The 22,356-nt window shown below is 41.4% G+C and overlaps 5 protein-coding genes across 6 annotated transcripts; 1 reads left to right on the forward strand and 4 right to left on the reverse strand.

Moving 5' to 3' along the window:
• Nucleotides 1-67: 67 nt before the first annotated feature.
• On the forward strand, nt 68-7,061 carry LOC110855802 (caskin-2). Its single transcript, XM_022104188.2, has 6 exons — nt 68-228; nt 479-1,056; nt 1,119-1,193; nt 1,292-2,512; nt 4,737-5,386; nt 5,474-7,061. The coding sequence occupies exons 2-6, from the start codon at nt 688-690 to the stop codon at nt 5,694-5,696; spliced, it is 2,538 nt and encodes an 845-aa protein (XP_021959880.1). The 5' UTR covers nt 68-228; nt 479-687; the 3' UTR covers nt 5,697-7,061.
• On the reverse strand, nt 2,604-4,661 carry LOC110855803. The gene is made up of 4 exons (XM_022104189.2): nt 4,308-4,661; nt 3,872-4,231; nt 3,527-3,805; nt 2,604-3,457 (listed from the first exon to the last, which is right to left on the reverse strand). Exons 3-4 carry the CDS (start codon nt 3,548-3,550, stop codon nt 2,681-2,683), a joined length of 801 nt encoding a protein of 266 aa, XP_021959881.1. The 5' UTR covers nt 3,551-3,805; nt 3,872-4,231; nt 4,308-4,661; the 3' UTR covers nt 2,604-2,680.
• Nucleotides 7,062-7,127: 66 nt separating the features above from the next.
• LOC110855804 (derlin-1) lies at nt 7,128-8,638 on the reverse strand. Its single transcript, XM_022104190.2, has 6 exons — nt 8,339-8,638; nt 8,142-8,253; nt 7,952-8,043; nt 7,734-7,882; nt 7,559-7,669; nt 7,128-7,453 (listed from the first exon to the last, which is right to left on the reverse strand). The coding sequence occupies exons 1-6, from the start codon at nt 8,489-8,491 to the stop codon at nt 7,324-7,326; spliced, it is 747 nt and encodes a 248-aa protein (XP_021959882.1). The 5' UTR covers nt 8,492-8,638; the 3' UTR covers nt 7,128-7,323.
• A 2,027-nt stretch (nt 8,639-10,665) lies between these two features.
• On the reverse strand, nt 10,666-15,775 carry LOC110855801. Its single transcript, XM_022104187.2, has 11 exons — nt 15,322-15,775; nt 14,754-15,194; nt 13,736-14,621; nt 13,353-13,609; nt 13,064-13,275; nt 12,763-12,942; nt 12,464-12,646; nt 11,724-11,885; nt 11,426-11,644; nt 11,134-11,333; nt 10,666-11,067 (listed from the first exon to the last, which is right to left on the reverse strand). Exons 1-11 carry the CDS (start codon nt 15,527-15,529, stop codon nt 10,887-10,889), a joined length of 3,129 nt encoding a protein of 1,042 aa, XP_021959879.1. The 5' UTR covers nt 15,530-15,775; the 3' UTR covers nt 10,666-10,886.
• Nucleotides 15,776-16,249: 474 nt separating this feature from the next.
• On the reverse strand, nt 16,250-22,331 carry LOC110855906 (probable phosphorylase b kinase regulatory subunit beta). 2 transcript variants are annotated; one of them, XM_022104316.2, is made up of 24 exons: nt 22,034-22,331; nt 21,749-21,856; nt 21,657-21,684; nt 21,550-21,574; nt 21,297-21,479; nt 21,014-21,210; nt 20,647-20,806; nt 20,316-20,513; nt 20,093-20,231; nt 19,724-20,031; nt 19,469-19,645; nt 19,277-19,347; nt 19,122-19,199; nt 18,983-19,021; nt 18,793-18,908; nt 18,276-18,418; nt 17,915-18,193; nt 17,727-17,854; nt 17,587-17,661; nt 17,361-17,501; nt 17,095-17,258; nt 16,877-16,953; nt 16,671-16,778; nt 16,250-16,597 (listed from the first exon to the last, which is right to left on the reverse strand). In XM_022104316.2, exons 1-24 carry the CDS (start codon nt 22,209-22,211, stop codon nt 16,415-16,417), a joined length of 3,303 nt encoding a protein of 1,100 aa, XP_021960008.1. In that variant the 5' UTR covers nt 22,212-22,331; the 3' UTR covers nt 16,250-16,414. The 2 variants fall into 2 exon arrangements, with proteins under 2 accessions (XP_021960008.1, XP_035712716.1); XM_035856823.1 differs by lacking the exon at nt 22,034-22,331 and having other exon boundaries at nt 21,297-21,466; nt 21,749-21,836.
• Between the last annotated feature and the right edge of the window lie 25 nt (nt 22,332-22,356).

The raw sequence follows: 22,356 nt of genomic DNA on the forward strand, positions 1-22,356 counted from the left end.
TCCCGAATTCTCATCCCACCCACCAGCCAACCTACTCAACCTAAACTACTACTCACGACTGACGGACAACAACACGGACGGAGCAGCAGAAAAAGAAGGCAGGTCGGATGGAATATCTTAATTTAAGCACTCCAACCTTCTCCTTCCGACCTTGACACACCCACAGGAGTTGACGACCCCCCTTCTGGAATTGATGGTGACGGTGGGACTCAATCAAAACTTGATCAAGTAATTTAATCTTGTCCACTTTTCATCGCTTCCTACAATGTAGTAGTAAATAGTTTGGCTTGTCATGATGAGGATAGATATATCCAATCTCTTAAAAGATTTGTCGTTCCGAATGCTCGGTGTGTGCCAACTGCTAGTAGAGGAAGACTTAGTTTGCAGCCTTTTTAATGAGATGCAAATCTCAAAAATGCTCAATTCAAGTATTGGATTGATGTCAAGTACTTATATATTCAAAATTTGTCATTTATAGGTTTCAACTTTGTGAACGATGAATTTTTGTGAAACCCCTGTCGCGTCTGCTAGTGTTAGTGCGTGCTGTCGCTGGAATTGATTCAACAGAGGGAGGCTTGCATTTATAAGTATCGGAATCGGAGGACGGGAGCAAGGAAGAAGAGAAAGAGAGACGGCTGCTTGGTTTTGGAGGAGGGGTGTGGTTGGTGGTGGTGGTGAGCAGTGTGAATGCCGGAGGACATGAGTAATAGTTCGGGAGGTGGAAGGGAGAGTCCGAGCTCAACCGCGTCCGCACAGTCTGCGTCCTCCAACACTGCCTCCGGAAGTGGCTCTGTCATTGGCTCTTCGTCCGTGGGGAGTGGAAGCAATGGTGGTTGTCGAAATTCTGGAGCAAGTTTTGATTCTGGGCGAGCAACCTCCACCACATTTCAAGGTATTCCCCGCTACTCTGCTGGGGGGTTGTCATCAGAATCATCGCTAGGAAGCTTTCGTCACTCGTATCATAGCTCAAGCTCGTCTTTGGGGTCTATCCCATCAGAAGAAATCAGAAACTTTGACGTTTCAAAGATGATTTCCCAAGGAGTTCCAGATCATGAGGTGAGACGCAATTAAATTAGTGGTTGAATAAATATCGAACAATCTTTGTGATTTGCGAGCAGATCTTGAATGCCTGGTTGACGGGGATTCACTTGGAGTGCTACTATCAAAATTTTATTCAAGCAGGTTACGACATGGTGGGTTATAATTTAATTAACCCCTGTGTACAATGAATCTATATTTTATGCCCTGTTTATAATAACTATTTAAATGTTTTGTAACCAAATATTATCAGCACACCATATCTCGGATGACACCAGAGGATTTAAATGCCATTGGAGTTACGAAACCACATCATAGAAAGAAAATCAAGTCTGAAATATCGGTGCTCAACATTTCCGAAGGGTTGCCTGATTTCATTCCAGAGTCGGTGGACGAGTGGTTGCGGTTATTGAAGCTTGACGAATATTTCCCTCGGCTTTTGGATCAGGGCTACCGACAGGTTCGCCAGGTAACGAATATCACTTGGGAAGACCTAGATGACATTGGGATTCTCAAGCTTGGTCACCAAAAGAAGTTCATGCTAGCCATCAAGAGGGTGCAAGACATTCTGTCCGGCAAAGGAGCCTCCACAGCAACGTATGCACCATGCAATGCTTATGTGACCCCTGTGATGGACGGCTTTCATCAATTATCTCATCAGCCTCATCTACGTCACTTGACCTCGTCGTCACTGCCTTACTCATCCCCACAACAACAGCACACAATGCTGTCTCATCCGCAACCAGTCAACAATAGTCAAGATCCACACAGCCAGTATCAGAGTAGTGCAGTGGACCCTAGACACCAAATTCACAGGAATGTGTGGCCTCATCATCAACATCATCACCAACAACAGCAGCAACAACCGCCTCTCCCTCCCTCTCCTCCATCTTCTCATCATCATCATCAGTCGTCGTTACCTTTTCAGCAGCACTCACCTGTTCCTCTGGCCCCTTTCGGTCCTACTGCTACCTCGGTACTTGGGACGACAGCAATCTCACACCAAATTCAAGTTCACCATCACCCATCGCCCCCACCCCAACATCGCCAGCCCTTTCCTACCGTGAGTGGAGTCACCACCAGTTCCAACCAGCATCATCATCCATCGGGAGGAGTTCAGCCTCTTTATCAGCCTGAAGTAATTTCCATCCGCGTCAAGAACGGCCACCCTAATAACTCCTTGGACAGCCCTGAAGAGGAGCCCATTTATGGGACATCATCGTTCCTTTCCCCAAATCCCAACTTATCATCTCATCAAAATCACAACAACAATTTCAGTAATAATGGCTCGTCAAATACTTTATGGAATAGTTCGAATCGCAACGGGAGTGGAACTAGTTTTAAAAGTTTTGAAGACGGTGAGACGTCCATGATGTCGTCCTCGGCAATTGTTGACCACTCCTCGCCATCTTCTGCCAGCAATTTGTCAATTACCAAGCAATCAATGTCCAACACTTGGACACTGCCTCGGAAGGTAAGTAAAATTTTTTTAAATTGAAAAATTAACTTTATGTACATCTCTCTCATTAAGCCAAATAATTGAATCATCAAAAACAAATCTAAAATCCAATTCAGATAACATCCACCAACAAATTCATTTATTAATATAATAGTTTAACATCACATAGTTTAACAAGTGCTCTTAAATCCAATTAATAACAAGTTTCTCGTAAACCTTCTTCTGAACACCCTCCTTTTTCATCTTATCGGTATCTAAAACCTGTTGCTTCTTCTCCCCAACCCCTACAGTCTTAAATATCGGAACCATAAAATCCACCTCTTTCGGAACAGTTTTGAGCTTATCTTTCTTTACAACAATCTCTTTGCCCGTCATCATAACAATAAAATCTTTAAAAATATCCTCCTCCCAGCCATGATCGAAATGGGTGAACTTTTCAGCTAAATTGTAAACATCGTGACCACCTACTGTCTTCATTCCCAACATATTAGCGACGAGAACCCCCTTGTGGCCTAACGTCTCCACCTCCAGCGACTTTTTCAAACTCTCTTCTGCTGTGAACGTGGTGGGGTCGGCTTGAAACACATTGTGCCTGTTCTCGGGGTCGATCCCCGCCATGGTGGTGGATTTTGCGCGTTGGTGATAATCGGATCCTTTAATAACAGACTGACACTTCTCTGAATGATTTTCCCCGAATCGATAACCACCCTCTTTATTATCCCCCACATACACGTACGGGAGCTTGTTCTTGAAATTTGTGGGAAGATGAGGTGAATTTGCAAAATTAAGGGAGTTGTTGTCATCCCTAATTTCGAAACCCATGTTGTTTAACGCCAATGTTTTGTTCACGTCATCCAAGTTTCCAGACTTTGTGTAGATGTCACAATTTATGAATTTAATCTGCTCTGCTGGTTTTGTAGCGACAGAGTTGTGAAATGACGCCATGAGAGACATTTGAATCTGGGGGAGAACAAAATGTTATATTTATTTAATAATTGAATTGAGGAATTTTTCAGAAATATCACATACCCCTAAACTTTGAAACTTCCTCATGCTTTCCTCGGAGAGATATTCCTAACGTTTCTCTATTACAAACCACGCGGTAGGAAATTTGGCGAGGTATTGGCCGATTGCCCAACCGTCGTAATGCGCTCCTCGTAGACATAAATTTAATCGGAGATCAGTGAACTGTTCCTTCCTCAAATCCGGCTGAACGAAGGTCATGTTCACCTTGTCCAAATTGGCCACGTCCCTAATCATCAAAATCTCCCTTTTCACTGTGCTGTGCCTGTAGCAATATCCGTCCAACTATAAATATTATAATTTTATAATTAGAGATGATTTCAACAAAATAATGACAAAATAATGACCTACATGAGTCTTCTCAGGACAATTTTCCACCCTGCATTTGGTTCCGACAGAGGTCTTCCATCCAAATTTCTCTCCCCCCAACATACTTCACTCCCACTGGTTGATTGTCGTGAAGAAACGTTACACCGGGTGGAGACGCCGCTTTCCATGGGTCACTCTTCTCAAACTTTTTGAAATGTTTATTCCACAATTCCATGAGATCCTTGTACTCGGCAGTTGACTCGATAGTCTCGAAGGTGAACTCAATCAAGGGATATTTCTCCTGGAGGTGGTTAAAAATTGTTATTCGTACTGTGAAGAGGGGAGATTGGGTGTGTCGGCTCGGTGTGGGCAAAATAGCGGATGAGGAGGGGGTGGGTGGACCTACAAGTTAAATTATTTGTATATATTAATTTGAGGAATTGCATAATCAGAAGAGGATGAGGAAAACAACCATTACCCTCGCTATACAAATTCTCAAACTCTTCCTGCGAGTTGAGAAATCCAACCTCATCGTCATCACTCAAAATGACCCTGCTTCTCCAATCAACCGAAGTTTCCCGTTGTGGTGGGGTGACCTTGACGGAAGATTTTGCTTTCTTCACGGGTTGTTCTGCTGGCGAGGGAGGAGGAGAGTCAACGGTGCTGCTGGTACAGGCAGTAGTAGTTGAGGTCGAGGGGGTGGCGCTTAGCCGAATCACGAATTGATCCATAATTAAAACTGACTATGAAACTAACTAAGTTTATATTTTTATGTGGAGAGATAAAATAAGAAACTCCAACAATGTGATTGAGAGAAGATGAAAATGTGGAGTTTGTATGAAGTGGGAAAACAGTGAAAGCGGGGTAGCTTGACAGTAATAATGATTTATTTTTATTTCGACTCCAGAAGCACAAACCCATATCCAAGGTAATGGGTGGTGGCGAACGACATAACTCATCCTGTGATTCCTCTTCTTCTGGTTCCACAACTGTGTCCTACCCCATAAATCCAGGCCCATTTGCTCCCCAACAGTTACACCAACCTAGGGGACCTTCCCCCGTCACGACGTTTACCAAGTGTGACTATGCTGCAGCAAAGGGACAGCCACCACCGCCTCCTAGACGAAGCAGTTGTTCTGCACTCGGTCCTTCCTCCTCAGATGACAACCTCCCACTACCACCACCTCCCCCACTTGACGACTTTAATGGAGCAGTTGGTGCGGGTGAGCTCCACAACGGAAAACCCACGCCTGTGGCAGAAACCTACAACATCTACGGTGGGGTAAACGCAAATTATTATAACAGCCAGCAGCAGCAGCGCGGTGGCGTTGCTACCTCATCATCATCTGCTGCTGCTAGTAGTAGGATGATAAGCAACGGACCTACGACTGCGGCTCCTCTCCCGTCTGGAAGGAGGTCGACGCTACCCATGACGAAATCTAGAGATCCTTCCCCTTCTCCCCTCGCCAATGATTTTTCAGATCAGGATCTCCAGTCGAATGGGTTTCTGTGCAAAGGTGTCCGCCGCAACGGATCAGATGCCAGTTTCAAGTCAAAGTAAGAAACTTTAGTTTGAAATGTAACACCGAGCCAGACTGGTTCAGTTTTCTCATTGTAACTCGAATCTAATTTAAACATTTTCAGCTCGAGCACAGAGTCGGAATCCATTCCATTTGCGAATGACAATGCTGGGACAATTAAACAGCAGAAGCAGCCAGCGCAGAAATCGACCTCAGTTGGAAATGGGGAGAGCATTGTGCAACAGGACGAAGGTGGCGATGTGCTCAGCGATATTGGGAGCATGCTTGCGGATCTCACGGATCAATTGGATGCCATATTGGAACAAGAGAGAACATCGAAACGTTAATACCAAGTCAATGTATAGGATTAATTATTACTACACGCCACAGATAGATGGATAGATAGACACATATGCCTTCCCCATCACTACCACCACCAATAATAATATAATTTGTCCGCATAGTAGTTATCATCGACCATCCTCTTGATGTAGCTGTATTTAATTAATTCTTGTTATTGTGATTCTCAGATGTAGTACTAAATAACCACCCTAAAGTCTTATTAGTCGATTTCCCGGTTTCATTCCTAGTTTCCATTTATTTTTATATGTATTCGACTATACTCGTCGTCAACTAATTTATTCACAGTGAGTAGTACATATAGGTTTTTAAACAATTTCCATCCGAAAATCTAAACCGTTATATCTCTATCTGCATTATGTTTGTATGGCATATCTGACTACTAAATATCTGATTTATTCAACAACTTTCCACTAACTATTTATCCATCATCTACACATATATGTACATGTAAATTGTAAATCTACGCATATCTCGAATCGAAAGATCACAATGACTGATTGTTTTCAAAAACATTCTTGTAGTATTTATGTATTTGTATTTGTTACTATTATATAATCCGCATTAATTCTGACTCGACCATCGACCGACTGGCAACATGTTAAATGTAGCACTTGTAAGAAAGAACGCGACTGAATTTTTGAAACCTGTGTTATTATTGTGCAACATTTACCTAAAAAGTACTAACCAGTTCGTTATTAGTTGTTCAAATACTTAGCTAAATTAAATCATGATAATTTGTACTTATTGATACCTGATAAAGCTAGGAGACGCTCTTTAGTTGTTGTACAAACAATATGTGTTACGAATTCAAGATCTGTACGTCTCTGAAATGCGTTTGGATAATTTTGCATGAATTTGAATAATACTATGACTAGAAATGATGGTGGTCGTGTGACTGTGTGACTGGAAAAGTGCAATTAGCAAGACTTATTTGGCATTGTAGTACTGTCGGCAAAATTACTTTCAGTTAATCAAGTTGGTCTGGCAGTACGCTCCTTGACTTTGGATATCTCTCTCGTTTTACAATTTACCTATTGTGGTTGCAAAAGCGACAACAACTTTTGGTCGCAAAAAATATGTGACAACGGAGTATAGACAAGACTATAGAAAGTACTAAATAACTTATGAAAATATGTAACTTGCATCATCATGTCCTAGGTATGGTTGTAGCTATATAACAATAATTTAAAATCCAGGCAAACTAATACTAAACTCACATATTGGACATTTCGTTCAGAGTAACGCAGCTCTAAAAGTAAGATCTTGTCATTTGTTACAACAAATAATATTAATATGGTTATTATTACTGAAGGAAAACAAGTTCAATTAAAATCGTAGACAGAAGAATATAATTTACTACCATTATTATTAACCATCGAATAAAATCATCAACGTATCATCATTGTCAACTTTCCGCCTTTATGCATGTACATACACCATTTTATTACAATCAAAACGACCCACATTGGTTAAAAAAGTATTCGTGAAATGAATAGCGGTGTCAAAACAAAATAATTTACAGAGAGTAAACGGATTATGTATTATGTACCTTATAATATTCGTAATGCTTTCATTTAATTTAGTTTGGTAGGAAAGTACTCAATCATATAATTAACCACCCAAGGTGTTTCCGCGTCCCCAACCGTGACCACCACCTCCTGCTCCTGCTGCTGCAGCAGGTCGGCCTGGAGGCGGTTGACCAAAACCTGCAACTCCGCGTCTTGGAGGGAACCAGTTTTGCCTGTGAGTTAAATTCAACACAATTAAGTTATTTCCTTCATAGAGGTGCAGGACAGGCAATTTTGCCGATTAAGGGAATAAGTTTTGTAGAGAAAAAATGACCTACAGGAATGTGGGTGTGGATATGAGTTCTTGTCCTCCGTATTGTTGAATGTATTGATACTTTAAGAAGAAATACAAATGACCAACCAGGATTCCGATAAGCTCGTGGACTCCGCTGGAAGATTATTGAGAGTGAAAAATTAGTACTGCTATCCCTAATTTATTATAATTAAACTTACCCTCCAGACAATATAAGATTGAAGCCGAAGAGGACCCACGGAAGATATTTGGCTCTAAATTGTGTTCCGAACCAAAAACTGACGATTGTATCAGCATTCAAATTGCACCATACATAAAGGACGCTCAAAACCATTGGATCCATCAGCACCTACACATCCATCCACAATGTATTTATACATCTTTGAAAGACAACCTTTGTGTCAAAAACAGCGTATACCATGATATTCATGAAAAGTCCAAAGACCACGCAAGAAATCCAGTTCATCAATAGCAAGAGTGCATAGTCCGCCGGAACAGTTTGATATTCTCCTAAAAGTAATGAACTTTATTATTATCATAATCCATTATAATTTATAAAATTCTTAGTAGTAATTTGTTTATTTAGGATGGACATATGCTTCACTCACCATTTTCCAATAGTTTCGAATAGTTTATAAGAAAATAGCAATTGAGAAGAAAGTGAAAACCAGTTTGTGGTGAAATTGGGTAAAAGAATAAGGCTGTGATTGGTCTCCATATCTGAAATAATAATAATATTAATAATCAACAAACAGAATTATTTTCCTGCATTTCAATACACGAATTTTGCATTGATAACACCTACCTCGAAATGACTGAAAATTTGTGTATAGTTTAGAATTAGCCATTGACCAGGGACCAGACCGAATCGTCCCAATAGCGAAAGGGCCAAGGTACCTCCAAACCAGTACCGTGTAAAGAACGGCAAACTGTTGAACCAGTCCGAAATCTCCGACATTTTAAAATTTTAACTACCTCTTTGGCTTACGACTTTAACCCCAATCCAAAGAATTCAATTTAGTTAAATTTGGTAATCCGTTTTTGAGACTTTTTCATCAAATTTACAAATTTTGAGTTTGACTTTTCAGCTTGACGAAGGAATGACTTGAATGAAAATGATAACACACGTCGACTTGTGAAGTTTTGGTTTGCCACACGAACGACCGACTTTTTAGCCTGGATTGAGCTATGATGTACTTCCTACCCCCTAGCCCCTAACTTTCTATCCCCTATCCCCTACATAGTACTTCCTACCCCCTAAACCCCTAGCCCCTACTTTCTATCCCCTAAAACTCTATCCCCTACTTCCTAGCCCCTAAAACTCCATCCCCTACTTTTTATCCCCTACACTCAAAATTTCTCACAATGCCCCAAATTTTTCAATATGCCCCAAATTTCTCAAATTCTAGGCAAACTTTTGCGAAAATTTTGAAACTACATGGGGCAAGGTGAGATTTCTGGGTTATGGGGGTATTGTTCGTAGTTAGCGAGCGAAGCGAGCAGGTTAGGTTAGATATACTAGGTACGCGGAACGCGTGAACTGGTCAGCTAGCTCTCCTAGCTAGGACCCCTAAATGGGTGTCCTAGTTTGGACCCTAACTATGTGTCCTAGCTAGGACCCTAACTAGGTGTCCTAGCTGGGACCCTAACTAGCTAAGACTCCTGGCTAGCACTCCTAGCTAGGCTTCCTAGCTAGCACTCCTAGCTAGCACTCCTAGCTAGGCTTCCTCGCTACCTCCATCAGCTAGATTTCCTAACTAACACTATTATGTAGCTTTCCTAGCCAGCTCCACTAGCTAGGAGTCCTAGCTAGAAGAGCTAGCTAGGGCACCTTGTTAACAGTCCTAGCTAAGACACCTTGTTAACAGTCCTAGCTAGGACACCTAGTTAGGAGTTCTAGCTAGGAGAGCTAGCTGACCAGTTCACGCGTTCCGCGTACCTAGTAGATCTAACCTAACCTGCTCGCTTCGCTCGCTAACTACGAACAATACCCCGATAAGCTAGAAATCTCACCTTTCCCCATATAGTTTCAAAATTTTCGCATTTTGCCCCAGGTGCCTAGAATTTAAGAAATTGGGGGCATTTTAAGAGATGTGGTGCATTGTGAGAAATTTTGAGTTTAGGGGATAAAAAGTAGGGGATAGAGTTTTAGGGGCTAGGGGTTTAGGGGGTAGTAAGTACTATGTAGGGGATAGGGGATAGAAAGTTAGGGGCTAGGGGGTAGGAAGTACATCATGATTGAGCTGCAGCAGGCAGGCGGCTTCATGGGTCTGCCTCTTCGGCTCTTCGGATACGTTAGAGCGTGAAAAGTCAGCCGATCTCCATCTCCGCGGTTACCTCCGAAGCCAAGAATCTCATCTCCCAACATTCTTGGTCTTGTCGCCATCCTCCGAGTGACCCTCCCGATAAGTAAGTCAAACGGTAGTGACTCCTCTTTTCAAGCAATAATCTAGTCTATATATTTTTCAAAAGGTTCAAAGTTCTTTACTAACGAGTAATATTTTGTATCGACATTATTATTACTACTTCGTAGGTAAGCCCTTTGAAGACTTGACAAGATGTCGTTTGTGGACAAGATTTACCGAGGCGTGTTTCGGAGGACTTCCACCTTTGCCCTCGCCTGTCTTGCGGGCGCCTTCGTCTTCGAGGTAATCCAGAGAATCACTACTTTTCGTAGAGTCTAATCAAAAATATTTAGCAATTATTATTAGTGCACGAAAGAAAGTTTCGCTACATTATAAAGTAATACTCTAAATTACTTTTATGATTACAGCGCGGGTTCGACCTCACTGCCGAAACCATGTTTGAGAACATGAATCGTGGCGTAAGTTTAGTCATATCATCTTCAAAAGTAAGGTGTTGGTGCACAAAAATTATCACTGATTTTATTCTCCAGAAACTGTGGAAGCACATCAAGGACAAGTACTGCGAAGAGGAGTAGAAAGAATTCGCCACCTTTTTTGTGAAAGTAATAAAAATAAGGTCAGCAATTTATCCTGTTAAATATCTAAAGATTAGTCGTAGTAGTAACACTTTCTCCTCGTCTAAACTATGTCGAAGGTCAAGCAGGAGTGTAAATTGATAAGAGTGTAGGGTTCAAGTCAAATCAATAAACAAAGTAAATTTTCTGGACATGTCATAAATCCTTTATTTATTTCACATGCTTGAAGCGACTTTAAAAATTCAATAATAATTACATTCATAGTATTAATGTTTATAAACGGTACAAAATGACTCGATTCAACAACAATAAGGACGATATAAATCAAACAGTATTTTTAGAAATATTATGTTTTGATGATGATTAAATAAGTAAGTTATGCGAGCAACCCTTGATTTAGTTAGTAAAGTAATTAATAATTTTTAGTAAAATGAATGCAAAGACTTTGAAGACATTTTGCAACCCACCGAATTCCTCCGATCATACAAGAAATTAATAAAAGAACGAAAAAAATCAGAATCTCTTCCACCCAGTTCCCATCACCACCACCCAAAACTTGTTGCGGACGGATGATACTCCTCCAAAAACTAGAACTAATCCAGAAAAAGAAACGTCACCAAAGACGAAGAAGAATTGATGAGAATTGGATAATCTTTTACATTGACGTGTTCTTTGTGGGTGTAGTTCGACGCTGAGATGGGAGTGGATTGAATGCCGGGCTCTGAGGAATTGTCAGCGGTCTGTTGGAGGGTTTCAGCTCGAACGGCTTTGGGACTTTGAATGGCTGCGCTTTGTGAACTATTTGACGTCGACGTTCAATCTCATCTAGCCTATGTTGCTCCTTTAGTCGCACTTGCTCCTGAACAATGAAAAAAATATAGCAACATCCAAGATATAAAATCTGTAATAACACGTATAATCTTTGGGTCTGGTGAGGTATTGGTAGGTTACCTCTTGACGTCTCTGTTCCTCCTCCAACTCCTTTTGCCGCAGGGAATGTTCAAACTGTTCACGCTCGGCAGCTCGTTTCTCAGTGTAAAGGTGAAGATCCAAAGGGGCGAGCGGGGGCCTGACAGGATACTCTGGTTCAAAAGCGGGTTGTTGGAGAACAACTGCAGGATTTGCATGGAACGTAGTCAGAACGCGAAGTCGTTGTCGCTCTTCTTCCAACTGCAAAATGTCATCACGAAATGCAAACGTTAAACTTAGCCACAAAACCATATAGGACAGTGATAGTGTGAGCATATACCTTTTGATTCATGGCTTGTTGATAAGCCCGTCCTCGCTCGTCCGACTCTAGGCGAAACGGTTCAACCAGTGTGGACTGAACGGGTCTTTTCGTTGGCAGTGGTTCGAACTTTGGGAGTGGATTGGCGTGGAACTCTGGAATTTTCCTCTCCTCCTCTATTTCCTAGTAGTATCAGAAAGAAAATGAGAGTTTGGCAGGAATGAAGCGTTCGGATGGGAAAGGCTTTTGATAATGAAAATGTGAAGACGACATATAATAATAATAATAATAATTGTGTTCATGTCACTATTATTATTACTGTGCGAATGTGCAAATGAAAATTACTACGAAATATAATTTCGAATTAATTAACGCAATTAGTATTTTAATTATATTATTGATTTTAAAGCTTAAGACTTATGGAGTATACAAAATGGTTTGGGCTTATTGTAATCATCGAATTGTATTCAATATATTTTACAGATGGATCTTTTTTTAAACACGTAAAACACGATAAAACAAGTTTGATAATTTCTCATCAAGTACATAATGAAGTTACTAAAAAGAACGATTCAAAGATTATTAGAGACTTAATATTGTAGAGAAATGCGGAAGGCTGAAGACAGTACTTACATATATAATACCAGTTAATTTTAATTAAATATGGAATGTGTATAAAATTGAACACTGCACTGCGGAGTAATAAGCAGTGGGAGCAAGAATGAAGCAGGTAACTTTTTTATTTAATGCTCATCATTTACCTTCTTAATCTTTTCTTCCTTTCTGCGAAGCATTTCTTGGTCACGCTGATCAAAGCTGAACGGTTTGAAGGTAGTGGTACGCATCGTTTGCGATTCTGAAGAATTGCCATGATGAGCTCCTCGAGCAGTGGTTGGAATGCGACTGGGTTTTGGTTGACTGGGAACATGTCCAGTAGGCGATTGCTACACAAACATATCAGCATAAACCACAAGGTACAACTTACAGTAGTATTTAGCCAAGTGGCAATTAAGAGAATTAGTTGGTTTTTGAGTTTGGCGAAAGGAGAACTATTTATTACCGTGGCTGACTGAGCTCTTTTGACGTTTCGTTCTCGAATTCTATCATCGGAAGCAAAATGTGGTGCAACGGGCAGGGTCACTTTCACAGGAGGTCGCTCATGAATTCCAACCGGCCCTTGTACTTTTGGCATGGGACGCGCTTTGAATTTAAAATCAGCAACATTTTGCTGCTTGGAATCCTGCAACATTCGAAATAAGTGGGCCAATTTTAATAGTTATATTACCACATTTCCTTCGCGTTATTGCATAAAATTTGTATTTACAACTCCAAGAACAATAGAGTGGAGCAAGTAGTCTTACAATAACGGATGTTTTGGGTCTGCTGGTGGTTCCGAAATGGAATGGCTGAGGGATGGTGGTCCTCTGAGGGGCACGAGTCACACCGCCTCTATTGCTACATACGGAGCTAGCACGGCTGGATCTTGAAGTAGACGGAAGAAACGACAGCTCTTGAGCATCCACCGCATTTGATGACAGAGGTTTCACCAATTCTCGTTCACACGAAGCTGATTCTACGGAGTGGAATTGTCAAAAGGAGAAGAATTAGTCAACTGACAAAATAAATAATTCTATAGTAAAAACGGTTTACGTTGTCTCATAGGAATCTTGACTCTGGGCAAAGAGCGGAAACGATCCGGAGTGCTTTTTTGGAACTTTGCCACTTCTTCAGCCAGACTCATGTACTTGGTAGTGGCCTTCAAGGGACCTCGAGACGTGCTGCGGTACGGGATGGGAGCTGGTGGTACATATTTCTTACTGGCCTCAGTCCTCTTTGAAAATGCCATTGAAGAAGTAGAAGAGGATTGGGCACTGGCTTTGAAATCACTGCGACATTTGGAGGGCAACCTAATCATATAAGCATATAATAGATAGATATATAAATTAATGTCATCGATGATATGCCAAATAAAACAAAATCAGGTTCTGGCAACTTTTAATATTTTAATTGATGTATTATTAATATTTAGTTACCGTTTGCTAGCATCCGGCGACTGTGGGATAGTTAATTTTCCACCAGCAGCAGCAAACTTGGTCACTGATTTCAAACCTGGTTTTGTATTGTTGAATTTATTCTTAAATCCTTGAATTGACGTCAAATCGCTCAAACTTGAAACTCGACGTCCTTTGTCTGGGCCAAATCCAGTAGAGGGAATGAAGGCCAGTCCACTTCTCAAATGCGGCCCTTCAAATGAACGAGTCAGAGTTTCATTTTCCTCCTCTTCCTCCTCATTAACATCGCAACTGTCGGTCACAAATTCTCGCTGGGCTGCATTTCCTGTTATCAATTCTTGTGAAATGAAGGCCGTTGCATCTGGTAATTCGGTTTCATTGTTCCAAACCACTTCTTGCCCAATAGAATTTTCAACCAGCATTGACATCTTCCTGTCGTCATTCCCAACTGGGCCTTGGAATACTGGAAACTCATGCTTGTGAAACCTCTGCTCGTCATGGTTTTCCTTCGTAATTGTAGAACTATCCAGATTTTCTCGGTTTTGTTGCAAGGTATTTGGCTTCGAAGGGGATGGGGACACGATAAAGAGGCCTTCGAAAAGGTTGGGCTTATGCGGGGGAAGTGCAAAAAATGGTTTTCGTTCGTTTGTTATTGGTCTGGGTTTGATTGAATTTGAAATGATTCGGGCTGCGCCTGGAGTCTTGAGCAGAGAGTTGACAAGGGCATCATCAGTTACCATTGATTTCGTTGGGCTCTCGTAGCTCTTTTCAAGCGACGACTCTTGTTCAACAGCTTCATCCTCATCACTGGACAAAAGCTGTAACTTCTCAATTTGAGCCAGGAGAAAATCTTTGGATGGCGATTGAGACTTGACAATGTTCCGATTCCCCTCCTCATCTTGATTAACTATAAAATAGATTAACCAGAAATAAACAATAGGTAAAGAACACAGTTGAACACACAGAGTGATTAACGCGCCGTTTATAATATGTGTATATAATGTACTAAAGTATGCATATAAGTACATAAATAACTCACCAATGGTTTTATCTTTATCCTCAATTCCATCCGAAAATGCGGCCGAGTAGGACAACTTCTTCACAGGTTCCTTACCACTCTCCTTGCCTAACTCTGGCGTGTTGAGGGATTGGGGAGGGGCACAGTTTTCCTTATCATACTCAAATTTGCCATCATCGAGACCCATGGGGGTGTAATATGAGGATCCATTGGAACTGTTGAGCGAGCCTCCTCCGATCTTCCTCATCTTTTGATCGCTACTTCCTCGTGGTGCTGATGCTGGGCTGGAATAATACACCACTTGAATGTCGTTCATACCAACCTTGGCGGCTGCCTCGTTGACCTCTTGCGTAATGGAAGTCAGCATATTGTTCTGTTGTTGTTGTTGCTCGTGTAAAAACTGCACGGTGGGGCTGATGTTGTCAATAGAAATTAAAAAGTCGTCCTCTTCACGATGCGTTTCTACGAGATGAGGTGAAAAATAAATTATTGCATTTATAATAATTTATTATTCCGTTCCAGCTCAGCGTACACCCACAATTAGTTAGAAAGTTGTTCATGACCATCATAACATAACTAACTAGCTCACCAAAGAAGAGATCTGCATTGGGGTCATCATTGTGGGCCAAATCAGCAAAGTCGACGTATTGAGGTGCATTGATAAAATCATAATGATCGACGTCCAGGCTCTCCAAGTCTTGATAAGCCACCACAGTGCCCCCACTTCCACTGTATCCTCTCCCATTGCTCCCTCCATTCCGCTGTACTGTTGTTGTTGGTTTGTCTTGATGCGCCATCTCGGACTTGTTGATTTTTACATCAATAATTTTTGCAAACTATAAATGTCACTCTCCCTCTTTCCAATTAACCACATCAGTTAATTATCAACCGACCTTATCTGGGTTGACTCCTATAAGACCGACACGAACCAAAATTTAGGGGATGTAAAAACTAAACAGATAATGAGCGACCGAATTCTTTGTCTCTGGCACTGGACTCCTCGGACTGTGTCTGCCTGCCAGTGAAGAATAACGGCCGATTCCCTCCTCCTCTAACCGCCACTCGCTCCATCCATTCCGCTCTCAAGTCTCACTTCGCCTCGCACAAACTCGCAGAGTTCAGAATGGTGTTTCTCTCAAACGGGATGAGACAAAGATGTGAGATTTATATCATGTGAGAAAAATGCTATAAATATCCTTCAAGACTATGGGACCCTTAAACCTTTTATGCTACAATAGAACTCTATGGACCCAAACCAGGATGACCAAAAACAGCATGAACAATTCCTCTACACGTTGTACATGAACTTGACTGATTGCCACTTGAAGTTGGGAAATCCTCAGCAAGTTGGCCCTTCGAAGTGCAGATTTGTCCAAGCAAACGGTGGATGCAAAATTAGACCTAATAAAAAGCGAAATATGTATTTGTTTTTGCCTTTACAGATTGAGCAAGATAGGTTGACCCCCAAACTCACCCACTTATGCAAAAATTGGGAAAGCATTCTGCCCCTCAGAAAATACTGGTGTTTAAAATTTATATTCTTTACATTTCTCAAATGAGTCACGAATAACTTGTTATTTAACACAAAGAAGGATGAGATGGAAGACTAGATTTTTATGGAACAGCAAAAATTTATGTACTTAGATTATTCTAGTGGCGTTGGGCACGACAACTCCTTATCGTTACTGAATGACACACAATTCTGCCCTTGAGAATTCATTGAGCTCGACTCCAAACCTCATGTCGCCTTGCAATATGTTGTTGACGACGGCACGCGCCAAGTAGCCGGTCGTGGTGGCCGCCGGTGCATTGAAAAAAGGGTACAACTCATTGTCCCCGTGCTTGGCTCCTTCGGCCTTAAAATCCTGCACAGCAAAACATTTTATCTAGTGATTTGTTCTTAATATGCCCAAGTTATGGGGAGAAAATGGTGAATACCTTCTGAAACATCTGATATGCACTTTCCACGAGTTGGTCCACGTCCAAACTTCCGTTGAAAGCCAACTCTGGGTTCCGCTGCAGAATTGTGGACACGACGCAAAGGAGCTGTGGGGTGGTAGAATCGTGAAAAAGTTCAGTATAAATAAGTAATAATAAGATGTATTGGTTCCCTAAATTCATATCATGGGTAAATATGCACTCACCTCGATAACTATCTGAATGTACTCTGGATGTTCAATATTGTGAAGCATGATTTCCACTTGAAGTGCAAAGTTGAGTTCTGTTCATTTCCGAAATAATTAATTAATGCATAATCTGATCTACTTGGCTTTCACGTATGACTTTGTCGCATCCCATCCAATTAAAATGAAGACCTTAATTTACCTGAGAGGGTAAATTATGGTAAATTATGGTAAATTACCTGAGAGGGTCATGTGGCTCAGGGTGGGCTCTTGGGGCAGCGTCTTGCCTGCAATGATGATTCCGCCCGGCGTCTTTCTCAAGACGTGCCATACCTTCCCATAAAAGTTTGTGGGCACTCGGCAGAGGCAGCCCTCGATTTGGCGGCGTTGAAACACTGACAATCTGAAGGAATTTACATGCATGTACAAATTGAAGTGCAGGTCCTACACTGTAGGACACACGATTTGTTGTGTTGCCACTGTATGTAATAGTTGGGTAGTTTACTTGTCTGGATGTTCGCCAATGTCGAGGACGATTTGTAGAAGGCGTCTCACCTCGCTCGGACTGCACCAGCTCAACTGAAAATTTTCGTTCACGTTCTCCTTCGTAATGTCCATGTAGAGCTGGATGGCTTGTAACACCCACCTGCACAAGGTTTTCACAGAAAATAAGATCCACACGCACGTGTTGAGTTAGAGGAGCTTCGTCATTTACATAATTTTCTTCGTACCCAATCCGAATCTTGAGAATCCCATCAAAGACGTCAGGATGGGTCACAATCAGCTTGCCACAATAAAGAGCCAGCCTTCAACATGGGATTATTTTAAGTATATTATTATAGATAATTATATATCAAATAGAACCACTTACTCCTGTTGCAGCGTGGCTTGGACAATGTCGTAGGGTTGCACCTTGGAGTAAATTACGTCCCGTATTTCTGCAGGACTCATGGGCTTGTCAATCACTACTTCCTCTTTACCCACCACCCCGAAGGTGAGCTGTGTAGAGTGATGATGAGACTAATGTACAATTTCATGATGATATTAGCAGGCGATTACCTGTTTTCCGTTGACCAAGATGGTGGTTATGTAGGGACTTATCGAGTCTACAAGTTGGCAAAGGAGACTGCTAGCATAACGAACAGCACCCCACAACCTCAAAACTCCTGCCTGATCGTTCATTCGGTGAAGAGCTTCCTGCACTGTTAAGTCCTCCTCCACCAGAAAGTCCGCACCCTCGCGTTTCAAGAGGAAGCCCAGAAGCTGGCACTTTGCATAGAATCCCTCCAGGTTGCGAAAAGCTTCCAAAATCTCGCTCGTAGGCTGCTCCTTGTACTCCTAGGGTACAACCCAGTCAAATTTGGGACTCATTTTATTTTATCCAGTTCATCTCTTTAACATGTGTGTATGCAGGGCTTACTTTGACTTGGAGAAAGGGGTCATTGAAAACTATGGCTTTGGGCACATCGGTTAGACTTTGGTACCCACTGTACTCGTGGACAACTTGGCGGAAGGGGGCCACGTTAAGATCCACATTAATGTGGTTCATAAAATCTAAATGTTCTGGAACGAATGAATATGGTTGCCATCATTATATCAGAAGCCCGAACAGTAAATATTGATTAATTAAGACGTGCTCCATTTGTGAATTTAAATTTCGGCTCTTTTAAGCTATCAAAATCTACTATTTTAGGATATATTTATGTCACAAATTTTTTTCGTACAACAACCCAAAACCTTAGCAGGGCTTAGTTCAACATCGGTAGAGCTCGGGCATCGAAGCTGGAAAACTTAAATATTATTATATAGTTTCTTATCGGTTTCTGCGTCTCTCGTAAAGTTTGTGTTATTTTTTAAAATGTCGGAGCCGGAATAATAAAATTCTACTTTATTAGTGGGACGCGCCTTAGTTAAAAATGCGCTTAATTATTAATTACCTATGCATGAGGAAGAGATTAGGTTCTGCAGACGGCCAATCCTAACCTTTAATCCGTCACAGTGTCCTTTCTTAAGCTCGGCAAACAAGTCCAGCAGCTCCTTGAACTTTCGATCTCTGCAATTAATTAAATGTTGATGAGAGATGTGAATTAGACAATTTTGCCTAAAATTATGACACTCTGTTCATACCGCATGTGGTCCTCCCTGATAAGGAGAACCATCGTTGGTCTGAAAATATAGGTACAGGTACACCAATGTTATCACTTCTCATATACATAACTATTTAATATACATACTTTAAGTAAAATAATAAAGCCATTAGTTATACCTCCCCGAAAGTCGCCAGTTCTTGCCCACGAAATGCAACTCGGTTTTAATGTCATCAATCAGAAGAGTCATGTCGTGGCTATGAACAAAATGTTTCAGTATTTTTGATTAATTATTAATTAAGACTGTTAATTTGTAATTGACTCATGAGGGTACCTGAGATAGAAATCAGACACTTCAAACATGAGTGGATAAGAGAGCACTGTTTGACCACACACTCGATACACCTACCTCCACAGGCAGACATGGTTAGCAAAATAAATAAACGATGGCTTATCTGCAGATCTGTGTCTGTCAACAACAGCACACGATGACAAAAGCATGTAGAAAGTATTATTCCTTGGTCACCTTGGACGTTCCCAGTGCTCCCACCGGTCTCGGAGGCCTTCCTTTCAATCCCAGCTTCTTGTTCACACCCAAATACTCGTGTACCTTGACGAGCTGTGATGGGGGCCATATTTGAACTGGTTCCACTTCGACGGGAGTTTGAGCTTGGATACCATACGTTGCCAGCATGGCTTGTAACTTTTTCAACCATTTATTAAACGTTTAAAACATGAAAAATAAGTAGTTTACAACGGTTGAGAGTTAATAACGAGGTACCCGATGGGATTCTGCAATGAGGACGACTTGGACAACAAGGTCGCTCGCCGTTCCCTGAAATGCTGAGTATCTAAGGGCTCTACGAGGCCGGTTGTAGGTTGGGAGATACCTCCTCGCCAAGTCAATCTCGTTGAGGTGGACGAGTCCGGAAGTGAGGAGTTGGGCGATAATGTACATGGCCTGCCCCCAAAGGAAGACTTCACTATCGGAGCCCTTCCCACTCATCAGACGGGCCTGGGAGCCAGGTTCTTGCTTCTCCTCCTCAATGGACTCTTTGGGCACGTAGAAGTAGCGGGGAACGATGGGGTCTGAATACATGAAAATGGGTTAATATGTCATTCAAGAAATTATGCATGGAATCATAACCACCTCCGAGATTGTCACGTATCAATCGAAGCTTTGCTAATTGGCAATATTCTTCCACTTGGTCGGGTATCCCCTTGAAAACTCCATCAATGATCATGTACAAGTAAAAAATTGGCCATTGGCACTCGATGTTTTCGAAGTTCTAGTGGTAGAAGGAAATTTTCGTAAAATTTGAATGATTTACATAGATTGATATATGATTGGTAGGATAAGAAACTATGCACACCTTAGTTTCTCCTTTCGTGTAGAAGCGTCTCTCCGTGTCCTCCACCATCGTCTTGTACCCATCCCGAAGATAGCGCTTAAAGCCGTAGTCTCCCTTCAATTTCCGAAGAATCTTTTGTTTCGTCTTTGAGTACGATTGCTCGTCATGGGTAGCAAACGCAGGATATGAAATGGTGGATAGAAGGGAAATGTCAATGTTCTGTTGAAACCGTGCCAAAAAGTCAGTTTGCTCCGAAATGTAATTCAGTAATTAGTAATTAATTAATTAGTAATTAATTAGTAATTATTAGTAATTAATTTCATTAATTAGTAATTAATTAAGTTGTAATTACTTTTGAGCTGGACTCTCTTGGCAGTAATGTTTCAAAAATGCTCCTATTGCGATTGTGAGCATCAATGTCAACAAAGATTACACTCCATGAGGTCCCCACATCTCCAAACAGATTGCATCCATTGATTGCTTCCAGAGCCGCTTTCGCCATCCCAATTGAGCTGCAAGTATAGTAATTAAAAGCTCTTTACTTAATAGATAACGTATCATCAGAGTCCCTCCATCAATATTCATCCACAGAATATAGATTCTACATGTAGAATCTCTATTCTGTGATATTCATCTCATATTATTTGAAACCACAGAATATAGATTCTACATGTAGAATCTATATTCTGTGATTTGAAACGCGGTAGTGGGGCGCTCACCTCGCGTGAATTTCAGCAGTGCCGTCATTGTACTTGCTCCCTCGTTCCCACATACCGTAATCTGGTGTGCGATATGCACGTTCCACGTAATAGACCAAGTTTTGAACAAAGTTGACTTCATCCTGAACAAATATGATTTGGAGTCCAGACGTGATCATCTGAACCAGGTATATGATGTACAGGGACACCACGTCAATCTATATAAAGAGACAAAAGTCTTTGCACTCTTTGTCGCCACATAGAAGGTCATTAGCAGAAGCAGCCAAGGTTATTAGTGTGTCACCTGAAGATGAAAATACTCGTCATCCCCAAACACGGTGTCTCCAGTCTCCAAATGGAATTTGCAGTGTAGGGCAAACTGGTGAGATTGGTTTTGCTTAAACTGTTCCACTCGATCTGCTTGGCGTATCCAACACTCTAAGATTCCCCGCATACACTTGACGGCACTCTGACCTAGTTCATGCGACTGTTATAAAATCCAAACACAATTATCTATCATAGCCCTAATTTACAAAAATTACTCAATCCGAATTTACCTTCCCACGGTCATCATCAATCCTCCTTGAAATATACTTGTGATATTAGGCATGTCGTTTTATTTGTTAGTTATGAATTTGTTGGTTACGGATGCATTCACACTCACCGGTATGCCTGGTATAAGCTCCATATCGCTGTGAGTAGTACAATGAATAGATAATTGAAACTACTACATTTTCTTAGACCAAATAACTGTACCTGCGGCGCAATAAATGCTGTCTCGAACACTTCCGACCTTGTTATCCGACGAGAGTACGGGGAATAAACCGTTGACTGGACTTTGGTAGCGAAGTATGGTCCGCTTCACTGCAAGGATTGGAAATCCACAAATTTGCACTCATAAATTTGGCATGCATATTATATATGAAATGAATTGAAATGTATTATATTTATCATTAGAGGTTGCATGTTGCGTTGGTTAAACCAATTTGGTTTCAGTCAGAGAGCTTTAACAATGGTGTCTCTAATATCTGCATGGCTTACCAATTCCATAGTAGATGTCCAGCTGCCTGATTGTGTCGTCATAATTAAGATTGAAGCCTTTCAGAAATCCGTCCATTATTTCAATGTCCCCAACACTGCCCTGTCTGGAGCAAGTTCGTTTATCAAAGTCCAACATCTCTGCTGGTCCCAACCCCAGCAACTGGTGCGAGACACTCATAATAAATAAGTTTCCAGTCGTAGAATCCTCCAATGTTGGTAGGATATGGACCAATTTCTTAAGACGTACAACACGAACAATTGTAGTAGGTATGTATATGCCTTGTATATGCAGAGGATGTTATTGAGATATGCAGCTACCCCGG

Source organism: Folsomia candida, unplaced genomic scaffold (assembly GCF_002217175.1).
Source record: "Folsomia candida strain VU population unplaced genomic scaffold, ASM221717v1 Fcan01_Sc014, whole genome shotgun sequence".
Classification (NCBI taxonomy): Eukaryota; Metazoa; Arthropoda; class Collembola; order Entomobryomorpha; family Isotomidae; genus Folsomia; species Folsomia candida.

Bases quoted from the DNA above. Each gene is read 5' to 3' on its own strand.
- LOC110855802 (XM_022104188.2), top strand. From the start codon at position 688: ATGCCGGAGGACATGAGTAATAGTTCGGGAGGTGGAAGGGAGAGTCCG. The intron at 1,194-1,291 runs GTGGGTTATAAT...AAATATTATCAG, and splicing joins TTCAAGCAGGTTACGACATG to CACACCATATCTCGGATGAC. The intron at 2,513-4,736 runs GTAAGTAAAATT...TTTCGACTCCAG, and splicing joins CTTGGACACTGCCTCGGAAG to AAGCACAAACCCATATCCAA.
- LOC110855803 (XM_022104189.2), bottom strand. From the start codon at position 3,550: ATGAGGAAGTTTCAAAGTTTAGGG. The intron at 3,458-3,526 runs GTATGTGATATT...GTTCTCCCCCAG, and splicing joins GGAAGTTTCAAAGTTTAGGG to ATTCAAATGTCTCTCATGGC.
- LOC110855804 (XM_022104190.2), bottom strand. From the start codon at position 8,491: ATGTCGGAGATTTCGGACTGGTTCAACAGTTTGCCGTTCTTTACACGG. The intron at 8,254-8,338 runs GTAGGTGTTATC...TTATTATTTCAG, and splicing joins AAATTTTCAGTCATTTCGAG to ATATGGAGACCAATCACAGC. The intron at 7,670-7,733 runs GTAAGTTTAATT...ATAATCTTCCAG, and splicing joins AATCTTATATTGTCTGGAGG to CGGAGTCCACGAGCTTATCG.
- LOC110855801 (XM_022104187.2), bottom strand. From the start codon at position 15,529: ATGGCGCATCAAGACAAACCAACAACAACAGTACAGCGGAATGGAGGG. The intron at 12,647-12,762 runs GTAATAAATAGT...ATGTTTGTGTAG, and splicing joins AAAGAGCTCAGTCAGCCACG to CAATCGCCTACTGGACATGT. The intron at 11,886-12,463 runs GTAAATGATGAG...TGATACTACTAG, and splicing joins AGGAAGAAAAGATTAAGAAG to GAAATAGAGGAGGAGAGGAA.
- LOC110855906 (XM_022104316.2), bottom strand. From the start codon at position 22,211: ATGAGTGTCTCGCACCAGTTGCTGGGGTTGGGACCAGCAGAGATGTTG. The intron at 19,646-19,723 runs GTACCTCGTTAT...TGGTTGAAAAAG, and splicing joins TCATTGCAGAATCCCATCGG to TTACAAGCCATGCTGGCAAC. The intron at 18,419-18,792 runs GTAATTAATAAT...CATTCGTTCCAG, and splicing joins AATCTCTTCCTCATGCATAG to AACATTTAGATTTTATGAAC.